Source organism: Amphiprion ocellaris, chromosome 2 (genome assembly GCF_022539595.1).
Source record: "Amphiprion ocellaris isolate individual 3 ecotype Okinawa chromosome 2, ASM2253959v1, whole genome shotgun sequence".
Taxonomy (NCBI): Eukaryota; Metazoa; Chordata; class Actinopteri; family Pomacentridae; genus Amphiprion; species Amphiprion ocellaris.
The window spans coordinates 18,868,122-18,883,346 of record NC_072767.1 but is presented as its reverse complement, the minus strand read 5'-3'; the positions used below and the strand labels follow the sequence as shown (position 1 = coordinate 18,883,346).

At 40.7% G+C, this 15,225-nt stretch overlaps 1 protein-coding gene across 2 annotated transcripts in view; it reads left to right on the top strand.

Annotated features, from left to right (window-relative positions):
- syde2 (synapse defective 1, Rho GTPase, homolog 2 (C. elegans)) overlaps window positions 1-15,225 on the top strand; it is a 56,605-nt gene that overhangs the window by 21,731 nt on the left and 19,649 nt on the right. For both annotated transcript variants that reach the window (XM_055016552.1, XM_055016555.1), the window contains exons 4-5: window positions 3,603-4,741; window positions 11,768-11,894. In XM_055016552.1, coding sequence (XP_054872527.1) covers window positions 3,603-4,741; window positions 11,768-11,894 — 1,266 coding nt within the window. The remainder of the gene's footprint in view (window positions 1-3,602; window positions 4,742-11,767; window positions 11,895-15,225) is intronic.

The window sequence follows — 15,225 nt, the reverse complement described above, 5'->3', positions numbered from 1 at the left end:
TTCTTTGATTACAGTTCCTTGAATCTAAATATTTTCTGTTTTCTTTCCTCCTCTGTGTCAGCAAAACTGAAGGTCTTTGGGTTGTGGACAAAACAAGCCATTTGAAGACGTCACCTTAGGCTTTGGGAAACACTCATTGACCTTTTTCACCAAATAACTCTTTGAATAATTGAGAAAATAATTAACAGATTGGTCGGCAATGAAAATAATCTTTAGTTGCAGCTCTAAACATGACAAACTTCTACTGAGCTGATAATGACTATTACTACCGGGCTCTGACATGTAGTTTCTGACATAAACAAGAAAAGCACTACTCCACCAAGGCTGCTCAGTCGTTGTGTCATTTCCAACAGATGAAACTTTAAAAAAAATTTGTGGTCCGCAGTGGTGGATTTGTAGTAGGATCGCAATCATGTGATCATCAGCAGGCAGCTGATGTAGTGTTCACTTGTAGTCATAGTTACAGTGACACCTTGCCGCTATCTCGCAGTGATACACAAACCTTTAACAGATCTGTGGATCCAGACTATAAGACATGTCACTGCTAAAATCTAATGAGGTGGTTCTTGTGTCATTTCTGACTGTCCCTGAAAATTTCATCCAAATTCGTTCGTCTGTTTTTGAGTAATGTTGCTAACAGACAGACAGACAAACCACCGCTGATCGTCACATAACTCTGCTGAGTTCCTTGGTAGAGCATTTATTACCAGTTTTGTAATAACTGTAAATCAATAAGGCCTCTGTGGTTACTTATAGCCTCTCTAAATGTATGTATGGTAGCAGAAGTACTATTGAAATTCCACCTGTATCAATGTTTCCTTCTGGTTAGTGCTCTAATTTAGTGCACAGTATAATATGTCCTGAAATTCAGATTATTGAAGCCATGTTTCACGTAAAAGGAACTTCACTCCTGAAAACCTTGTTTCAGCTCTGAGCAGAGCTCTCTGTGTACCCGACCCCTCCCCAGATGTTGTTTGGTGAAGGTGCACCTCCACCCATTTTCTCCCTCCTCAGAGCGCCTCTGTGTCTATTACTGGCAGGAAGCCGTGACAGGGAAGGCTACTCAGCCAGGCTAAAAGGAGGCTAAACATGGTTTGATGAGGAATGTGAGAGAACAGCCGTGTTCATTTGTACATTCACCAGCCGGCTTGCCAGGCTTCCAGTCGACCATCCAGACCTCTGAGTGCCTGGACAAGGGGCGCCTTTGTCCCTCATCTGCCGGCTACACCCTGCCCTGCTCCTGCCCCCCATCTTACCCTTCTCTCCATCCTGTTGCACCTCCTCTGCCTCCCCCTTTTCACTGGCGGGCCCTCACCCCAGAATAGCACAGCAGGTCCCCTCTGAAAATAGAGCTGGTGATGTTGGCAGGGTCACACTCTCTCTCTCTCCTCTGTCCACTTTGTATCTCTCTGTGTTTTTCTCCCTCTAACAGAATCGTTTTTTGTTTCGGAGGTTTATTCATGGAAAGTAACCGGCCAATAAAAATAATAAATACATTTGTAATCGAAACAAGAAATCCAAAATCAATTAAAGCTTATGCCATGAATGTATTAAAAGTGTGAATAGCTCAGCGGTCTCTAGTGTCTTGTTTAATAACTTGGCCAGATCTAAAAATGCTCTTCAAAAGGCCCTCAAATGGTAAATTCTTCCTGCTGAGTCATGTGTTCCAGTCTTAATCTTCCATGAAACATGCAGCGGGGTATCCCCTATGCAGTATAAAAAATGGCAGGATAGGCATGCAGGAAATCTTGTTAAAAGAGTGCTGAATGCAGAAAATAGCTGTTTTAGTGAGGCTCAAGCTCCCCAGTGGGCAAGTAGCAGGCCCATAATTTGACAAATTCCACTTTAATCGCTCAGATCGTAGTTGGTTCTGTGTCAGGTCTTTCTCTTCCCCTGCCAGATAGATTTTTTAAAATATGGAAGATGACAGAGAGCGTAGTATCCAGGCCAGTGATTGGGCACTTAAAGTGTTTAGTCATCAGTGTAGACCTAAATTAAGAACAGTGTGTTCAAGCCAGAGGTGTAGTTACTGAAACACAAAGTGCAGATACTGTGTACAAGTGGCACAATGCATGATGGATTTGTAAATTGTTATCTGGGATGATAGCAACAGTCAGGACATACTGAGGGAAATAAAAGAAACTGTTTAGGCATGTTAACAAAGTGATATGCAAACTTGGCACACTGGAAACAGCTAAAGCACTTGTTGACTGGCTCTTAAAGCTGCTATAATAGACATATGTATTTATTTTTTAAACAATGAATCAAATGATTTTGCGTATTTGAAACCTCTTTACATTTACAGTAAAAATGTTTTTTTAAAAAAGTGATTTTAAAAAAATGGAAATCAGTTCACAAAAATAACAAGACTGACAGTTGGAAAAAAAAAATGTTGAATGTCTGAGCCAGATATCTTTCTCAGACAGACTGCAACTAATGCTATGTTAGCAACTAGCGGATAAAGAGCAAGTTATTCCCTGAAGGAGACCAAAACAGAGCTAAAAGCAGAACAAACTGATTTAGATTTGCCAGGTGGCCATAACAAATCGACATGCTACTAATTTGGCAGCTGTTTACTGACACATTATCCTTAACATCTGTATTAAATGATAATGTGTCCTTATTGGGTTGCTCTTCTCCCAGAAAGCGGCCAAAAGCTACTCTTATGTTGGGATAACCTGTTGAAAACGACATGGATACAACCCCTTATAGTGAAAGCCACAGTTTCAGTTCAGTAGACTAAACAATGGCTGTCACTCCTGCATTGAACCATAGACGCTGAAATTTCATGTTCGTGTAGACGTTTAGTTAGAGAGAGCTGCCTACATGGTCCACTCCAAATGGATATTCCTCAGCTTGAATAATGACTGAGTAACTTTAGCTCAGCCCTGAGGCACCTGGTGTCTCTAGACAGACATTTTTCAGCTTATAGACCACTGTTTTTGCAGGAGCTGCTGCTAATGAGGTGCCACTATAATTTCCTTGGAGTTTCATTGAATTAACTCCACTTTAAAGAGCAAAGAGGTCTTATTAAAACTGTACAGTTTTTCATATCAGACCCATTTCTTTAACCTTTTTCTCTTAAACTGTTAATTATCATAAAAAAAGGTCTAGGTTTACATATATAGACTGTAACTGTATTATATAGTGCTGAAGTGTTTATATGAAGCGTTGCCTGCTGAATGTATCTCAGTCACTGGATTACTGGGTTTCTTGTAAACCTAATCACTTGATGATGTGCCATGGAGGTGTAGCACTTTACTAAGACTGTAAATTATGGCTCATGCACACTTAGCGTTTGGTTTTAATCTTCTTTTTCCTGTCTGTCCTCTCTGGACATCTGAGTAGTTACTTGTAATCACAGGAGTAAGGCGGATTGTTAAGTGAAACCAATGATTAGAGTGACTTTAAGAACTTGGGACTGGTGGTGCCCATGTGTTCCTCCCAAAAAATGCTTTCTAAACATTTTTCCTGCCAAAAATTTTGGCAAAAAAAATGTGTAAACATTTCCACCAAGTGTCAGCTACAGGAAAATCAAAATTCAAAATGCGTCAGACTCCCCTTTAATCAGGCTTTTTCTTTCCTTGTCATTTTCTCTGCAGATGTTCTTGACCTGCCCAACGCTGTTGGCTTCTCACCTCCATCCAGCCCAAACCCGGCCAAGAAGAGCAGCTCCATCAACTGGTCCTTCCCAGATAAGATCAAATCCCCACGTACAGTCAGGAAGATCTCCATGAAGATGAAGAAGCTGCCAGAACTTAGCCGGAAACTCAGCGTCAAGGGGACCCAGAGCAGCAGTAACGGCAGCAATGGAGGCAGTCAGCTCGAGCCTCGGGCCAATTCCCCTCGAAACAACAGTAGTGGGTCCGAAGCTCCCCCCCAGACTTCAGGACCTCCTCGATTAGCTGCGTCTGGAGGCGGGCAGGCAAGTCGGAATGTGATCTCACGCTACCACCTGGACAGCAGTGTGTCCACACAGCACAGCTTCAGTAAGAAGAAAAGTAATGGCAGCTCCAAGTCTGCTAGTAAAGGTGGCTACCTCAGTGACGGTGACTCACCAGAGCTGGTGGCCAAATCTGGGAAACACGGCTCTGCTGAGGGGAAGGGTGGGAAAGGCAAGGAGACAGAAGGAGGAGGTGGAAGCTCCAGACTCAATGGCACAGAGCTGGACATCGACGCTTTCCGCCATTACAGCTTCACAGAGCAGCCCAAGTGCAGCCAGTACATCTCCGGACTGATGAGCCTGCATTTTTACGGTGCTGAGGACCTTAAACCTCCACGCATTGACTCTCGAGACGTCTACTGTGCCATCCAGGTGGACTCGGTTAACAAAGCGCGAACGGCTCTGCTCACCTGTCGAACGACCTTCCTGGACATGGACCACACCTTCAACATCGAGCTGGAGAACGCCCAGCACCTGAAGCTGGTGGTGTTCAGCTGGGAGCCCACGCCGAGACGCAACCGTGTCTGCTGCCACGGCACAGTGGTGCTGCCCGCCCTCTTCAGGGTGACGCGTTCCCACCAGCTGGCGGTGAAGCTGGAACCGCGAGGGCTGATCTACGTCAAGCTGAGCCTGATGGAGCAGTGGCAGAACTCGCTGGACGGGGGGCCGGAGGGAGACAGGGAGCCGCAGGTGTTCGGCGTGGAAGCTTGGCGGGTGGTGGAGAGGGAGAACACGGGACTGATGGTGCCGCTGCTTATAAGCAAATGCATCAATGAGATCGAGAAGAGAGGCTGCCAGGTGAGTGTGCATGTGATTCAGTAAGTCTGGCTTTAATTGACAAAGGTGGCGGCTGTGGCAGTGTAATGTGTCTGTCTTGTAGCTTTTATTTCCCTTTAGTCTGTGTGATATACAGGTAGTTTGTGATAATTACTTGAGGGATTCACGATTTCTATCAATGCCCCGGATGATGAAATAGCAATTTTTTAAATTTAAAAGTATCCAATTTATAATGATGAAAAATGGAAACGCAGCAAAGCCTCACACCGATTAGTTTCCCATTTAATTAACTTTTTTTTAAATGAAGTACACAGCTCAAACCTCAAAGCAACATAATCCAAAGACTTTAAATTTGAAAGAAGCAAAGCAAATTGTCACATTTGCATATTTAGAACCAGATAAAAAATTTGAAAATGTATGTAAAGAATATGCTACTTCACTGTCAGTTATCAGTTGAGCTACTGATAATTTTAGGTATGTACAGTACACTGCATAAAAGTACACGTGAGTAAAAGAAAGTCTAATCTTGTTCTGTAAATTGACAGCAGATAGGGATTCATTTGAAAGGAAGGCTGGCTGGATACAATTATATAATGTGTTTTTGTGCATGAGTGAAAGAATAGCCGAAGAAATAATCCAGCATCCTTTTAGCTCCGTATGCGGTGAGATGAGTGCTTCCCCTGCAGCCTGTAATAATGCTGACTGACTGGCATGAGCTGAATGGAGAGAAGAGATGTAGCACACTTCGTGATGTCACAGAGTTTCTGACTTCCTGAGGCGACTGGATCTTTTATTCTGAGAGGAGAAAGAGTCCGAGTTAAGAGGCCGGCTGTGGCGGTGATGGCGGGGGAATGGAGCGTTCTCCTGGATCATGTGGTCACACACACATTTCATGTGTTCTTTGGAGCACATCAGCCTCGTACGGAGAGAGCAGAGAGAGGCAGCAGCGCTTCTCCTAATTAGAACTGAGAGAGCGGCAGTAAGAGTGTCTGACCACTGACTGATCGCTTTAGGGGGAAATGCCACGGGCAGCGGGTACCCGGGGCCCACAGGCAAACATTAGGTGTCTCCTTAGAACCCGTCCATTAAATGAGGCCTTCCGTCTTCCACCTGTGCAGTGCAAGTAGTAACAGTAGAAGTAATGTTTGATATGAAATGAAGCAAGTGATTTTATTTGTTGATGTTACATTCAAAGTTAAATATCATAGTTGGTGGTGCTTCAGACAAGAATACCAACTAGTGGCCTTTTTTTTTTACCATCCATTAAGGCAGTATTTGTTTGGTGTCACTGGGCAAAATTTTCAAAATAACTCTTAAGCATATTATAGTTCAAGTAATCTGAGACAACACAAGACTTCTGCACCTTCTCTTGACTTCATTTTCAGAATTTAGGAATTCTAGCCAGTAATAGAAAATCATCAGCCAATCACTGGTACATTAAGTACGAAGAGCACCAAAGCCCTTGGTGGAGATAGGATGTAATCACACAATGGGATAAATACAGACTTTCACTGGAGAGAGTGGAGATTTGGAAGCTACAAGAGAATGCTGATTTATGGCTTGACTATTTTTGAAGCATCTGTCCATGTTCATTCTGGTTTGAAGAGCTTAGCACACAACAACTACAGGAAGAAGGACGTATTTTCACATTTCTGCCCATTGCAGCTATTTATGTTGTCCATATTTTGCCATTTTTATTAATGTGTAAATTATATTTTGATTGCTATTATTCTTTCAGTCAATAACGTGTCAGAAGTAATAAAAGAAATAAATGCCCATGTTGTGATCCCAGAGCTCAATGTGACAGCTGCAGCTTGTCATCATACCTTTGAGTACAAAAGTCAAAGGTATCACATTTGCAATAAAACAAAATGGAGGAATGAAGCAGGTTTTCACATTTGAGAAGCTGGATCAAGTAAATATATAGGAATTTTGTTTTAGAATGATCAAAGTTGTTGAAATTCTCTTTGAGCGTTTTTTTTCCCTCACTACATGATTCTAAATAGTCAGATTTAATCTCACAGCGAGCAAGCGGGTTTTTTTTTTTTTAAATGTCCTGCGAAAGTTGGTATGAGTTCTCAGTTGAATTGTTAGGATCTACTCAAATTTCCCCTCAAGCATTATTTCGGTTTCATCTGCATTCTTTACCAACTCCAGTGCAAAAGAAGAAAACATATCAGTGGTGGAGTCTTGAGGGAGACACGGTTTACTCTCTTGAAGGAAAACTTGCACATCAAAGTCTGTTTACAAGTGTTGAGGACTAATGCATATGTGGAAAAAGCTGAATAGAGCTTCTTGTGACTCCAGAGGGAACTGTGTGTAATGCACAAAAGTTGGTTGGTGTGGAGCTAGAAAGAAGGGATCTTAGAAGACCTCCTGCATTACCTTACCAAGCCCACTCCTCATCTCTGCCTGAGGCCAGCAGCTCAAGACTGCATTTGCTTCACCTACTAGGAATATAATATAATACAATATAATATAATATAATATAATATAATATAATATAATATAATATAATATAATATAATATAATATAATATAATATAATATAATATAATATAATACAACATGACATAATATAATATCTATCTGTCTGTCTGTCTATCATTCTTTTACATTATATTTGTGCAATACATGCATACACTAATATAAGATGTCAGATTGCTGTCTTAAGAGGACCATTCATCTCAGCTGTCTGGCTACACTGTGGCGTCTTCACTGAGCAGCTGTAACTCCACGTAGCAACTAGTTTTTAATCTGTTAGCTCAGTTTTCCTCTTTTTATGTCGCTCTTTGTCTCGCTGTGCTGTGATTCCTGTCTGTTTCTGTCTCTCCGTCTGTCTGTGTTCCACTCAGTGTAACAATGTTTGTCTTCTGTCCTTCACAGCCTTTCTTCTGATCTCTCCCCCCGCCCCCGTTTTGCTGCCTTTTTTTCATTACAGAGATGCAGAGCAGACTTTGCACATGCTATCAGTCTGAGATCAAGTGTAAGGGCTCCTCCAGGTTGCAGGCAGACAGGGGTTAGGATGGGGTTGACACCAGATCCCAGAGGAATTTGCAAGTTGTGTCACCAAAGCACGCATGGCCAGCAGTGGGTCTTTACAAATGATAGTGTGGATGTTTGATGGAGGCTCTTTTCAGGGTTTTCTAGGAATTGTGTGTCCTCGGGGCCTCTCCAAGCTTTTAAGACCGTGGATGATTGCGGGTATTTCTAAAGACAGCGGATGATGTCTGTGTCAGAGACTGGAGTTGGGTGGATGAGCACTCAGGGCCCATTAGAAGGGACATTTTTTTTTAAAAGGAACTATCCCAGTAACCTACATACATGACATATATGACTGTAACAGCGGTACATAGGTGTTAGGACATGTTGGGAACAGTTCTACAGGTTTACTGACTTTGAGACGTTGAATAAGTAACACTGCTGGCTTCATCTGTCTTTTAAAGGAAAGACCATTGGGCTTTCACACACAGACATAAATGATGTAAATGTTCCACGATGCTTCGTAAAAAAAATGTACTGATGGAACGTAAACGTGGATTTATGGTTCCTTGTTGGTGTATGTTTGCATATAGGTGCACTATTTTCTAGTTGCTTGGAGTCTCAATACTCGTCTCAATCGTGTATTCAGTAGATTGGTGTTTCAGTGTAGTCACTGTCTTAACTGTCCTTAACTTTAGTGAGACTGACAGTCTGATGTGTTTTTTTTTCCAGTGAAATAAATTAATTAAAGTACATTCTCCAATGAAAATGCAGGGACAAATTTAGGTCAGTGCTCTTGTGTTTTTAATGCGATGGTGCTCGATTCAGACTTGAGTCACAGAAACTGGAGGTGTTAAGGATGTCCGCCACTGTAAGACTGCTGTTGTGACTTTTGTGGGACCATTAAGTCAAATTCTCATTCAAATTTAAAACTTTTCAGCCACATTTATATACTGAAAGAGTCTTATTGTGGTTCATTTTCAACCATAAAAGATAGAACATTATCTAGTTCTGTCACCTGAAGATGCCTATTTTTTTTTTCAATTGGGCATTTCATTTAATTTTCTGACATTTTATTCACCAAAAATGCATTGGATCAATCGACACAATAATCAGCAGATTAACTGATTTTATTTGTGTAGTCATGCACATAAGTTTACGTGCATCATCTCCTAAAAAATATGCTCTACATTTGTGGGGAATGAAAATAACTGTCATTTTTGAAGGTGAACATAAAATTATTTCCCTACTTGGTTGAACACTCAAGAGCTTTAGTGCAGTCAAATGCACTTGTCCTTATTTCCACTATTCTTCTGTTATAAGGTCTTAGAGCTAATCCTAGACCAAGAAGAACATCACATCAACGAGCATCCACTCTTCTACCCGGGAACACTTTGTGTTTGGAGGTTATTGTGCTGCTTTATTCCACATAAAGGTCTCGGCCGGTGCTGCCTGTTGTGTTGCCCGGCAGCCACAGTGCATAAGTGCAGGCCCTCTTTTTGCTAACAGCTGTTCCCCGCCTGCACTCAGCTCTCTCTCAAAGAGAGAGACTCTTTTTTTTTTTTTTTCTGAATGGACTTGTTGTTCATTGTGCCCAGTGACTTCTGTTTACTCGCACACAAAGCCAAATCCCTGCCTAATCTGTCCTCCTCTCTGCCTCTCGTGTGAGGTTTAGAAAACGCTGCTCCACTCGACGAGGAGCGCTCCCAAATAGTTGGCTTGGTGGGACGGGGAGACATTGTGGAGCTCCTACGCTGGAGCCCGGAAAGGCCGGCAGTGTGTGTGCAAGTGTGTGTTTGTGTGTGGAACCGGACCCGACCCGCCATTCACAGCCCACTGACTTAACACGTTACCGAGGCAACCACACCAGTTGGTCTGCTATGCTACATACCAGACAGACACATGTAGGAGAAATTATGGTATGTCTGTAGCCAGGCCTAATCCCAACATAACAAGGAGAGCAGTGGTGCCGAGTTTCAACTATCAAATGTCTGGAGTTGCTTTAGGTCACACTCTGGAGGCTTAGGTAAAGAAACATAAATGCTTTATAGCTGAGTGCTTTCATTTTTAACGCCGGTCTGTCACCCGGCTCTTCAGAGGAGCTCACTGTTTATCCATTCACTCAAAGGGATGTGACACTTTTATCAGACCTCTGACAACATCTCACTTTGTTCACTTTTAAAGGAGAATTTTTATTTCGCAGCAGCATTTAATTTAAGTGTATAGCTTTTAATCATATATTCAGTCAGTCTTGGTTTATGGTCCTTAATGGTAGTTAATACTAAAACACTATACCTGATAAGGCTCTGTGACATTACTGGGTCCGTTTGCTGCCTTTGTGACTCTTCTGTGAGTCTTACTGTTGTCTTTACTGTTTAGCATTTACATTTATTGCCATTGGTAGCCATTGTGGCTCCACAGTGCTCATCATACAGATAATTTGTTGGCTTTATTGGCAGTAAAATCATCCTTTTATCTCTTACCGTGACACTGAGAGGTCAGGTGCAAACTTAATGACACTCCTTTTTTTTAGCATTTACCTGCATTTTGTGAGTGTCAAATGTTACAATCTTGCTTTAGTCTAGAAATAGCGCAATATTGTTCGTACAGATGAAAAATTAAGAAGCAATGAAACACATCTTTGCTTGATTAATTTCATAAAGAAGTTTAACAAACAACCTGCTAGCTTAATTGTGATGAGTTCAATTCAGTTCAGTTAAATTTTATTCATATAGCGCTAATTACAGGTCAAATTGTCTCAAGATGCTTTACAGAACCCATAAGCCTGAACCCCCAGAACAAGCCCTAAGGCGACAGTTGAATCCACAAGCAATAAAATGCACGTTTGCTCTGCTCAGGTTTTTGTCAATTGAGCCTTTTTAGCTTGAGTTGTCTATAATTGAAGCAAATTTTAGATAGCTTGCCTCTTTAAAAAGAAAAAATGTCACCTCTTTTGACACTTGTAAGAAAATCCTCAAGACGTACATAATTTCCAGTGGCTTTTGTTTGCTGTTAGTGGTCCAGATACTTCAGTTTTTCATATTTTTTTTTTTTTTTTTTACCTGTTGTTGACCTGTTTTATTTCTATTTTGTTTTTCAAATGCTTTATTCAGTTTTTATCCCTTTTTTGTGCTTTTTTGCACATTTTTAATATCAGCTGCCTTGCAACATTAACAGCACTTTGATCAGCTCAGTTTTTTTTAAACATGCTAGATAAATAAGTTTAATTTGATTGCATAGATAGATACTGAATCAGTCTGCAGACTGTGTGACTTCGATCCTACCATGTTTTTGGTGATTTTATCACATACTTGAAGCTAGAAGTACCGACCACAATGGCTGCTGCATCTGTTCAGCAAGAATATGTTCCACTTTAAACATTGTTAAAGCCTTTTGTCAGTCAGTCTGTCAGTCTCAGCTGAGAAGAAGCAGCTGGTGGTCAGTCAAGTCAGTTTTATTTGTTCAGCCCAAGCTTCTCTCAGGGCTTTACAAGGTACACATGACACCCTCTATTCTTAAAACCTCAGTTTGGTTAAGGAAAATTCCCACCCAAAAAAAAAAAAAAGAAAGAAAAAAAACTCAATTAGAGAAAGTAAATCCTCATGATGAGTGACAGGCAAGGAATCTCTCCTCACAGGTATTTGTTAAAGCTCTTTGGATTTCCATGTAATATTTTATAGCTAAAAAAAAATCAACTAAAGTTGGCAAATGCCCCTTTTTCTGTTACATGAGTCCAAGTATTTTCAATCCCCGTTGATTGTGCTGTTTTGTGAGAATCCAAGCACCTTCCTCTCCTTCTGTGTCCCATCAAAAAATGAGTCTCGATGGCCTCATTAGAAACATATACAACTTTGTCAGCTGTCATTTTGCAGAGATAAAGCAGACCAGTGTTTGGAGACGTGAGTTTTCTGTGGAAGTGCTGTTGGCTCCCGTCCAGCACATTGTTTGAGCGCAGACGTAAAACTTGATCGATTGGGCTGTAAAAATGTCTACCTCGCTGTCATCTGGTTGACTCCGAAGCCGTGCGTGTTTATTTGACCTACTTGTGTCTGTGTGTGTTTCCAGGTGGTGGGTCTGTACCGTCTGTGTGGTTCTGCGGCGGTGAAGAAGGAGCTGCGAGAGGCGTTTGAGAGGGACAGCCACGCCGTGGAGCTGTGTGAAAACACGTATCCTGACATCAACGTCATCACAGGTAAAATGATCACCAGTAACAGAGAACTTGAGGCACCAGCAAAGCTCTGGATCAGCACACACTCAGTTTAATTAGGTTATTTAACCCTCGTGTCGTCCTGCGGGTCAAAACTGACCCGTTTTAAAGTTTGAAAATGTGTAAGAAAAATATGTATTTTCACAGTGAAACTTCTGTTGTCCACATTTTCAACATTTTTTGGGAAATCATTTTTTGGTGGAAAAAAAGAAATGTTAAAAATGTTTCTTAAGAACATTCACAAAAAAATCTACCAAAATCCAGCGAATTTTGCTGGATTTTGGTTGATTTTTTGTGAATATTCTTTACTGCTATATATGTGATCACTTTTTTTCTGATTTTTTTTGGAAGATTTTTACTCATATTTTGAAAATATTTACAAGACTGTTCTTGTCAAATTTGGGAGATTTGTTTAAAATAAAACCTTTAAGGGAAACTTTTAAGGAATTACTGGAATTTTCTTCCTGAAGGTTTTGCAAATTTTCTGAAATTTGGGTAATTTTTTGCTGAATTTTTGATTTTTTTCAGACAAGGAAACAATAGTTTTTGGTGCCCGTAAATGAGGACAACAGGAGGGTTAACTAGATGGCTTTTCTGGAGAACCTTGGTGTCCTTTTGGTCTGTGTTTGCCTTCAAAATACCCTCTTACCTGCACTTCACTTGTATATTGCATAATACACAACAAAGTATACAAAACATTGAGCAGGTTTCCTGTGACACAGTCTGAACAGACTGTCCCAGATAAAATCAGTGACCTTTAATCGCAGCTTCTTTCCATCATAAGTTATCCTGTTGATTCATTTGGTCCATAATTTAAGAAGCTGGTGAAAAATGTTTTTTGATATTCACTTTTTCACCTAGGAGAAAAAGAAATACAACAAATCCTCACATTAGAGAAGATGGAACCCAGTTGGACGATTCTGTGTAAAAAAAATACTTGAGTTTCTGAACCCCAAACTTGCATGCGGATTGGAAAACCTTTATCTTTTATTGAACTGAAAGAAACAAGAATGGCTGAATTTTTAGCTCTTAGTCCTTAAACTAATCCTTAGTTCTGTTGGAAAAACTAACCAGATCTGAACTTGAAAATCACAATATTTCATCAGTCATTTTATTCTATATTTCTCATTTAGAAATTGGCTAAAATTGAAACTGTTTTCACCAACCATCCATCCAATATCTATATGCCGCTTAATCTTCAGTGTGAGTCTATAGCAGCTGACTTAGAGAGACGGCAGGGGACATCCTGGACAAGTCGCCAGTCTATCACAGAGCTACACATAGAGACAAACAAGCACACTCACGGACAATTTAGAATCACCTATGGTTGTGTTGTTTCCATAGAGATACAGGATTTTATATTGCTGTGAAAAATGAGTCCAACGTGAGTAAAAATGTGACAGGGGCAGGAAGTGCCCAGAAACTGCTTGAGCTTCAGAGAGTTGAACGAGTAATAAAATTTTAAAATAGATTTCTGATGATCACTGCAAAATTCAAGTAATTTTGGATAAATTTAAAGTAGCTTAGTACATTTTATTTGGATTAATTTTTTGAGTCTTTCCATTTTTTTGGCATTATGGGCACTTTGCTGTCATAAATTTAGTGTCATTTTAGATACTTTTTATGTCATTTTGTTGTAATTATGGACATTTTAATGGAATGTTCGCTAATTGTAAGTGTTTCCAGATAAGTTTTAAGTCATTTTTGACATTTTTTAAAAGCCATCTTAGCCATTTTTGTGACATTTGGACCATTTCTGACTCATTTTGGCAAATTTAAAGTCTTTCTGTTCAAGTCATTTTGGAAGAAATTAAAGCAATTTTAGACATTTACAGTTTTTGAAAAGTTCAGCTTTCTACTGTTTAACATATTTTTGTTATTTTTACAGGATTTTTTATTTCTTTTTTACAGTGTGGGGATGAGATCATAAGTCATTTTGGGAAGAAATTAATTATCTTACCAAATTGCCTCAGTCAATTAATTAACTGGTGGTTTTGTGACATTTTAGCTCACTCATCTACTGAAATAACTAAACACACAAGTCTTACTCTGTCTGGGGTTAGTATTGATCCAGTCCAGCAAACTTGTCCGAACTGGTGTGATCGCTGCAGATAGGTCAGCATGTGTGTGTGTGTGTGTGTGTGTGTGTGTGTGTGTGTGTGTGTGTGTGTGTGTGTGTGTGTGTGTGTGCGTGCGTGCGTGCATGCATGTGTGCATGTGTGTGTGTGCATGTGTGTGTGAGTGAGTCTGCTGTTTGTAGTAAAAGCATTCCAGCAGTCAACATATAGACCAGGGCCTGAGGGAAAGGCCCACACACACACACACACACACACACACACACACACACACACACACACACACACACACACACACACGTTGTCAGACCGTCCTGTACATTCAGGTCATTCCTCCTCCTTCAGGTTTGTGGTTGAGACATGCTTTGTACTGTCCTGACTAGGTCACGTCAAGTCAGAGGATTTCTCTTGTTCAATGTAAACAAGTCGTCCTGAAGTTGTGCAACTGTCCGAAAAAGAGCGCAGCAAATGTTGTGTGCCATCGTTCAAAGCTGCTAATTTAAATTCCACTCGGATTCCTCCGAGTCGCAGCTTCTTTCCACTCTGTTACCGCTTTGAAATTAAAAATGGAAATAGTGAGTCTCACAAAAACAGCTGTGTCATTGAATTGAGTAATGTTTCCAGGAGTGTGACAGATGAGAGGGGAGGCAAAGTCGCAGAAAATGACTCGGTCATGATTTTTTTTTTTTAACTCCCACAAAAGGAGGAAGACCATGGAAACCCCTGGGCATTGTAGGAGCTGCTGTTGGTTTTGGAAAGAGGCCCCATATAGGCGTCGTCCTATCATGCCTGCTTTGATCCACATGCATTTGCATGGCAGGGCAAAGAACACAGTTAACAGTTGAGCGAGTTAGAAAAAAAGGACCAGCACCAGCGAGGATTGTTGGTTTTTGCTCCATGCCTAAATTTGCTCTGCCAAGCGAGTTGCTGGTGCAGATGGGCCGGAGTGAGTGGAAGAGGACAGAGAGGGAGAGGCAGGGGGAAGGGAGGCAGATGAGGGCTTTATGGTGTGTGCTGCAGAAATGTGACATCTAATCATGGATCTAGTCTTAAAACACACTTTCCTGGAAAATCTGGTAAAAACTTACCTGTTCATTGATGTCATTTTACTTTTCTTGAGAGTTTTTTAAAAATATAACCTGAATTTCGACATTGAATTTGAAACAATAAGTTAAGAAACTATAAATTAAACATAAAAAATCGCACATTACTCAGTATGAAGATAAAATAACAGCAGGTAA